General features: G+C 48.6%; 1 protein-coding gene across 1 annotated transcript; it reads left to right on the top strand.

Moving 5' to 3' along the window:
* On the top strand, nucleotides 1–6,233 carry FANCG (Fanconi anemia, complementation group G). The gene is made up of 16 exons (XM_006863169.1): nucleotides 1–37; nucleotides 125–334; nucleotides 439–548; nucleotides 752–842; nucleotides 1,212–1,343; nucleotides 1,585–1,787; nucleotides 2,263–2,398; nucleotides 3,105–3,235; nucleotides 3,334–3,480; nucleotides 3,762–3,913; nucleotides 4,255–4,321; nucleotides 4,592–4,881; nucleotides 5,019–5,065; nucleotides 5,245–5,400; nucleotides 5,861–5,984; nucleotides 6,125–6,233. The coding sequence occupies exons 1-16, from the start codon at nucleotides 1–3 to the stop codon at nucleotides 6,231–6,233; spliced, it is 2,142 nt and encodes a 713-aa protein (XP_006863231.1).
* Nucleotides 6,234–8,158: the final 1,925 nt, after the last annotated feature.

The raw sequence follows: 8,158 nt of genomic DNA, 5'->3' as shown, positions 1-8,158 counted from the left end.
ATGCAAAGCGCGGGTCGGCCCTCCGCGAGGGGGACACGTGGGTTGCGTCTGGTTGTGCAGCCGCGTTGAAGTGTTGAGCCACTGACTTGGTGGCAAAATCGGCTCCTTTCTCCCTTTTTTCAAGGCTTTGACCTCCTCGAGAGCCAAGCCAGCCAGCCTCCAGCCAAGGGACATCCGCACTTAGCTACGCCCTCCGCCTGCACCGTCACTGGTCTGGGTCAGACTCGTTTCTTCCGGGACCAACTCTTGAAGACCAACCAGAGCCGCGAGTGTTGCAGGTTGGGCCAACCAGAGGCGAAGTTGGGAGCCGGGCGGACGGCGGGAAAGGAAGAGAGTTTGTTTCTCTTGGAAAAGGTAGCGTTAACGAGTTGATTCTCCAGGAAACCTGAGGCGTTATGGCTGGATGCGGAGATACCGGCTCCCCCTCTGGGTATCCAGCTCCAGCCTCAGTCACCATGTCCCAGGCCCCTCTGGACTCCTCACCTCCACGCACCAGCTGCCTGGACCTGTGGAGGGAAAAGAATGACCGGCTAGTTCGACAGGCCAAGGTAACGCTGTTGCTGGGACCATTGTTAGCCCAAGCTCTCAGAAAGTGCTTTTGAAGCAAAATTACCCCTGCCTTTGGGGAGGGGCTGAACTTGATTACCCCAAAGAGTCAGAAATGACTGCAGAATAGCCTCCCTTACCAGTGCCACAAGGGGAGGTGAAGGAACTGATGCTCAGTGACACCCCTCCTTTCTACATTCCGCAGGGATCTCGGCAGTCAGGTTTGTTGCTAAGGCAACAGCAGTTGGCTCAGGATGCACTGCAAGAGTTCAGGGAACTCCTTCAGAATCTACAGGGTAAGCAAAGGTCCTTCCTAGGCGGATGGATCAGTTCCTCTCTGACCTCAGAGACCAGTTCCTCTTCTGCATTTTGATCACTTGGGGCAGGGAATTCTATTTAAGGCACAGACCAAACTTGGGTAGAGTTGGTTGAAATGGTGATTCCTTTCCTCCTTACACACACACCCCCACACTCTGGCATTTAAAGAAGTGATTTCCAGGATGGTCTGATGTGACAACTTTCTGACCTTTCCAGACCCCTTGTTCAGAGGATGGGCTCTTTATTGAGGCTGTTTTAATTGCCATGGGGGTGATCTCTGGGTTGGGATCTTATTTGGGGAGGTTCTGATGGGGGCTAGTCAGTGAGACCTGCTTTTGTTGCTCTAGGGCTTCCTGCGGCTGTTTCTAATCTCCCCTTGGAACTTACTGTGATCTGCAACTTTATTACGCTGAAAGCGAGCCATACCCAGGGTTTCACTGAGGACCAGGCCCAGATTATCCAACAGGGCCTAGAGAGAGGTGAGGAGCAAAGACTGACTCCCATATTCCTGCCAGCCGCAGACAGGGTTTAAGCCCTTTCAGGGAAATGGGAGAAACACTGTAATCCATCACCTTCTTTGATCCTCCTCATACCTTCACACCAGGTTGATAAATTCTAATTGTGACTCATGGGTTCCTACAGAAGAGAAGAGGAAGATAAAGGGCTGTGTGTGGAGGGGTTGATGAAGTCCCAACTCAGCTGTTTATGCATGTCTTACAGTGCTGGAGGCCCAGGAGGGGCTAGGACCCAAGCTGAAATTTGGACTCAGGGAGCTGTGGGACTCTGTCCTTCATGAGTCCTCCCTTCTTCCTGAGCTGCTTCCTGCCTTACACCACCTGGCTGGCCTTCAGGCTGCCTTCTGGCTGAGCTCTGATTGTTTTGGGGACCTGACCTTGCTGCTGCAAATGCTTAATGGCAGCCAGGTAATAGGGGAAGTGACCCGGATTAGAGTAACCCTGGCTGCTATAGCACCACTATGTTCTGGAAAGGCTGCTGGGTTGATGGTCAGAGACCTGGAATTCCTGAATGACCTTGTTCTGTTTGGACACTCATGGAGGAATTCTCTTGGAAGTGTTTTTATGCCTTAATGATCTTGGGTGGGGTTAGGGTTCTTGTGACCTTGCTCAAGTCATTTCCCAGTCTCAGTCTCAATATTTCAGACATGGTACCTTGCCCCACATCCTTGTGGACTTATCCTGAGTAAGAAGGTGAACTAGAATAGATCATCACTGCTTCAGGTTTTTCTTCCCTTTATTCTTTCCTCATAGCTATCTACCACTTAGAATTGTGGGAGCAGGGATCAGAAGGACCCCAGAGCTTAAAGTTCAGCAAGGCTAGACCGAGACAGAAAGGAGGTGGTTATGGACTTGAAGTCTTTGGTCATCCTTCTCTCCCCAGAACGGAGCCTCTGCGGATCTGCTGCTGCTTCTAAAGTCTTGGAGCCCCCCATCTGAGGAGTCAGATGCTCCACTGACCCTGCAGGATGCTCGGAGTTTAAAAAATGTCCTCTGGACAGCATCTGCCCTCCGTCAAGGTTAGCTATTAACCTGGCTCATCCTTTCCTTTTTACTCCCTGTCTCAGGGGCCCTCTGGGCTCATGCCCTTTCAAATGTTATTCAGCCTTGTGAAACCTGTCTTGGTTATCTAGTGCTGCTATAACAGAAATACCACAAGTGATGACTTTAACAAGCAAATTTATTCTTGCACAGTTTAGGAGGCTAGAAGTCTGAATTCAGAGCTCTGGCTCTGGGGAGAGGTCACTGTCTCCTTTTAGCCTCCATAGACCTTGGAGGTCTTCTTGTGTCTTGGCATCAGTTTTTCCCTAGATCTAGGAGCTTCACAGTGCAGGGCACAGGTCCAAAGGGTACACACCACTCCTGGACTCCTGGATCGTCTTTGTTAGTGATAGTAGGTCTTCCTTTGTGCACTTCTCTTTCCTTTTAGCTTTGTAAGATAATAGATTTTGCAGACTATACCCCTGGGAAGCTCCCTAACATCTGATAGTGTTGTGATGGTATTAAGGGTACTGCATCCCACCCTGTATCCTCCTATTGGTTTATCACATCCTGGGGAATCATCACATAACTGCCAACCCACTGAGAATCATGACCAAACCAAGTTGACATATCTTTTGGTGGCACATAATTCAACCTATAACTGAACTTTTCTGCATTCTTGTTTTCCATCACATTCATCCTGTCCTATGGGCCTCTTTAACCTCTTACCCTGATTTCCCTCAGGCCTCCAGGAGCTGATCACAGGAAGCCTACCTGGGGCACTGAGCAGGCTGCAAGAAGCAACGTTAGCTGTCTGTTTCCGGCCTGTGTTGGTCCAGGTGTACACAGCGCTGGGAACCTGTCTTCGTAAGATGGTAAAGACAGTCCTGGGGTTGATGAGGGGAAACTGAGTGTTATGAACAGCTTTTTGCTTTGTAGGCGTAGCTTACGCCTGTGTCCTCCCACCCCTTAGGGCAACCCACAGAGAGCACTGTTGTACTTGATTGCAGCCCTGAAAGAGGGATCCCTCTGGGGTCCCCCACTTCTTGAGGCCTCCAGGCTATATCGGCAACTGGGGGACACAGCAGCAGAACTGGAGAGTCTGGAATTGCTGGTTGAGGTAAGGAACTGTGTCAGAAGACATGGGGGTGGAAGACTACTGAGGTGTTTGAGTTAGAGCAACCAACACAAGATACAAGTATAAGGAAGTATATGTTGTAGTTAAGTGCAGTTGAGTCAGTTCCAACCCATAGCAACCCTGTATAGGGTTTCCAAGGAGCGGCTGGTGAGCTTGAACCGCCGACCTTACAGTTCAAATGGCTTTGCAATCTGGTGCATTAACCCAGGACTCCATAAGAAAGTATGGTTCCCCAAAATTATATACTTTTTCCTTTTGTTTAGGCCTTGAGTGCCACCCAGAGCTGTGAAGTCCCCCAGCTTCTTATTGAGGTGGAATTGCTACTCCCACAACCTGACCCAGCCTCGCCCCTTTACTGTGGCACACAGAGCCAGGCTAAATACCTGCTAGCAAGCCGATGCCTACAAATGGGCAGGTGCAGTTCACCTGAGCGCTTCTTCTTACTTATAATGCCTTGTCACTTTTGTCTTCAGTTCTTGGGATTGGGGGGATGGAGTATGTAGTAGTGGGCTATAGGTTCTCATTCCTTGTTCTCTTGCCTTGCTGCTGGACCTGAACTGAGAACCCTTCATTCAGGCACTAACCTTTTATGTCTTTAAAATTCTGAAGCAATCCTTTCTATACCTTGGGAAGATCCATACTGAGCCAGGATTGGATTTCCTGGACACCACCCTGCCCAATCCCAGTCTGCTAGCTAAGGGAACCTGAGCGACTAGCTAGAAGACTAAGGTAAGGCTCATTGATTCTGCCTCTCAGGGCAGAGGAGGCTGCAGAGCATTACTTGGACCTGCTGGCCCTGTTGCTTGATGGCCTGGAATCAAAGGTAAATGTGTCTTCAAGGAGCTTTGCAATGGGCTGGGAGGGCTGGGGTCTCTTTTGGGGTAGAGTAGGACAACTATTTCTGGTTTTCTTCTACAATCCAATCTGGATGGTGGGAGTGGTATGGGTGGAAATCACACTGGGAAGGCTTCCCAGACCAAGAGGTCCAGAGAAACAAGTTATGGATAGTTGTTGCATGGTACTAAACCCTGTTAAAGATGTTGGAACCGTGGCTCATGCCTCTTCAAGACACTAGACTTTCCTTCCACCCCAGTTCCCCCCACCCCTTTGTCCTTCAGGACCCAGTATGCCTGAGGTGTTCTTGGAGGCAGCAGCTGCACTGATTCAGGCAAACAGAGCCCAGGATGCTTTGACTGTATGTGAGGAGCTGCTCAGCCGAACATCATCTCTGCTTCCCAAGATGCCCTGGATATGGGAAGATGTCAGAATTGGAGCTAAGAAGCCTATACACTACCCACTCTGGGTCTCTGCCACCCATCTGCTTCAGGGCCAGGCCTGGGTAAAACTGGGGGTCCAAAAAGAGGCAGTTAGTGAATTTAGCCGGTGAGTTCAGGAAGCTCTGGGGGAATGTGGGGTGATGATTTTCTGATTGGGACCAGAGTTGGAAGCTCTGGCCTCACCTAGCTGTCCCATAGTCTCTTAGGTTGAACTATTTTAGCTCTACTCCATTCCCACTTCAGATGCCTTGAGTTGCTCTTCCGGGCCACACTTGAGGACAAAGAACAAGGTAATCTAGACTTAATTTTCATCTTCCCTCCTGGAAGTGGTAATGATAGAAATGGTTTCTTTTTCCATGTGTCCCCTTAAGGGAAGGGGACTCTGGGCACAAAAAGAGATCGAAAGGGTCTTTGGGTTGTTGTGTCTGTGTGACTGGAAGCCATTTTGTGACTTTGTGGTGGTCCCCAGGGGCTGCCTCCAACTGTGAGCAGAGGTGCAGACCAGATGTGGCACTGACACAGCTTCGATTAGCTGCCCTGGTTAGTCGTGGACTGGCATGGGTGGCCAGTGGCCAGGATACCAAAGCCTTGCAGGACTTCCTTCTCAGTGTTCAGATATGCCCAGGTTTGTATAAGTGCATGACATCAGATATGCAAAAATATGCATGGACAGAGGGGCTCAGGGATGATATTGGTCATGGATGCAAAGATGGTATTCCCAAATGGAAGGAGTTGAGTGAGATTGTGCTGTATATACCTAGGGATATAATCATATACAAATGTGTATGCAGGGCCCCCAAATCTTCTCAGTGTCCTTAGACACGAAGACAATGGCCATACTGAGGATGGGTTGGGTAGGAGCAGCCAGATGTCCTGGGCAGGTGAAAGAAGACAGCTTCTAGATTTGTGGGTGACATTCAAGGTGGACCCTGAGATAGGAATGGCTGGGAATGATCTCTCTCTAGGTCCATGCGCAACTATAGTCAAGACACTTCCCCTCTTCAGGCCTCGGTTTTCCCCTTTATAAAATGATATCTAAGTCTCTGTTATGATCTAAGGCTCTCTTCTCTGGGGTGGGGATATAGGTAATCGAGATGCTTCAATTCACTTGCTTCAGACTCTGAGGAGGCTAGATCGGAAGAATGAGGCCACTGCTCTCTGGTGGAGGCTGGAGGCCCAAAGTAAGCTGCCACAGGAAGATGCCACATGGTGAGACTGAGGTCACTGACTTGTGACACTTGAAGTCCTGGAACCTCAGGCCTATTGGAGGTGGTGGGAACGAAAGAGAAGGGATGCCTACTCAACTTCCTGCCTATTCACTCTGAAGGATCTTCCTTCTTGCCCTCCAGGTCTCTTCCTTTTTACCTAGAAACTTGTTTGAGCTGGCTCTGCCCTCCTGACAGGGAAACCCTCTTGGAAGAGTTTCGGACATTTCTGTTGGAGCCTTCTGATCTGTAGCTGCCATGTTTTCTAGACCAGCTTGACCTGGGACCTGCGGAGGCCATCTCTCTGGGGGAGAGATTTTTTCATTTACCATCTATGTAATTCCAGTGTTGGAGAGGTTGTTGGTAGTCCTGTTAAAGTCAACCTAGTAACTGCCATCTTGGTCCCAGAGGAAACTCTCCTTCACCCCCCACAACAAGACATTGACATTGTTTATGACACCTTCCCCCCCGTTTTCTCATTTCTTATAATTGAATAAAATCTCACTTTTATCTCTTGTCTGCCTATAATTGTATATGCTTGAATGAGAAGGTGTGTAGCTTCTAGATCCAGTTGGATACTAATTCTAGAAACCCCTCTTCTAAAATCATTTCCTAGTGCTATGATGGAGTCCTGGTGTGGCACAGTAGGGTAAATACTGGACTGCAAGGTAGGTCTGAACTGCAAGATTGACAGTTCAAATTCACCAGCCATTTCTCAGAAACTCTATACAGGGCCACTATGTGTCAGAACCGATTCAGTGGCACTAATCAATCAGTGTAATGATACCTGGGGTGTCTTATGAATTTGAAGTCTGTGGCTGAAGCCAAGGGAATACAGGACTCCTTACTTAGGATTTTTGTCCTTCCCCATTGCTGAAAAGCAGAACTCCCAAGTCCAAGGTCCTGTGCTAGGTGACAGACTGAGTGCAATTGGGTCTAGAGAATGGTTTGACAGCCCTACTAGGGCAAGGTTGGGTGCTTGATACTGAGAGGAGGGACAGGCAGACATTTACATGTTTCAGAGTGCCTACCCACCCTCTCCCTAATCCCAAATTCTAGAGCTGTACCTATTTCAGTCAAACGTGTATGTGTGGGTAGAGGGCAATGAATTGAGTCAGCATATCACTAAGAGTTGCTTACTGATTATAGTCAGGGTCAGCTGGTGCTTTGGGATCAAGGATTTCAAATTCCAGTCTTAGTTATCTAGTGCTATTATATTGGGAATACCACAAATGGATGGCTTTAACAACTCTCTCACAGTTGAGGCTTGAAGGCCAAAATCAGGCTCTAGGAGAAGGCTATCTCTCTGTGGCCTGGGGAAATGTTAGGATCTTGGCATCAGTCTTCCTCTGGATCTTGGAGCTTTACAGTGCAGGGACCCCAGGTCCAAAGGACACCCTCCACTTCTGTATCTTCTTTCTTGGTAGTATTAGGTCCCTCTCTACTTACTTCTCTCTCCTTTTGTCCCATGTAAAATAAAGTGTGGCAGACCACACCCCTGGGAAACTCTCTTACATCTAATAGGGTTGTAATTGGATTAAGGGTATGCTGTTGTTAAATTCTGAGTCCTACCCACTCTGTATAGGAATTCCAAAGTGCAACTGGGGGATCTGAACCACCAACTTTGTAGTTAGCAGTCTAGGACTTATCCTACAGCATCACACCAGGACTCCAAGGGTATTTTGTTTTGAAGTGCTGTTGAGTCAGTTCTAACTCATAGTGACCCCTGTATAGGGTTTCTGTGAAGCGGCTGGTGGGTTTGAACTACTGACCTTGTGGTTCAAGCCAACCTTGCGATTCAAATGGACCTTGCAGTCCAGTGCTTATCCTACAGCATCACACTAGGACTCCAAGGGTATTATGTTGTTATTGTTAAGTGCCATCAAGTTGGTTCTAACTAAAAATGCCCAGTATAGGGTTTCTAAGCAGCTCTGGTAGCGTAGTGGTTACGAATCGGGCTGCGAACTGCAAGGTCAGCAGTTCAAAACTACCAGCTGTTCTACGGGAGAAAGATGAGAATTTCTGCTCCCGTAAAGACTTATAGCCTCGGAAACCCTGCACTGGGTTGCTGTGAGTCGGAACTGACTCCACGGCACATAACAACAAATAGGGTTTCCAAGAAGCAATGGGTGGGATGAAACTGCCAAGCTTGTGGTTTGCAGTCCAGTGCTGATAATA

Source organism: Chrysochloris asiatica, unplaced genomic scaffold (genome assembly GCF_000296735.1).
Source record: "Chrysochloris asiatica unplaced genomic scaffold, ChrAsi1.0 scaffold00053, whole genome shotgun sequence".
Classification (NCBI taxonomy): domain Eukaryota; kingdom Metazoa; phylum Chordata; class Mammalia; order Afrosoricida; family Chrysochloridae; genus Chrysochloris; species Chrysochloris asiatica.
The sequence above is the reverse complement of the archived record's forward strand: the minus strand, read 5'-3'. Positions and strand labels throughout refer to the sequence as shown.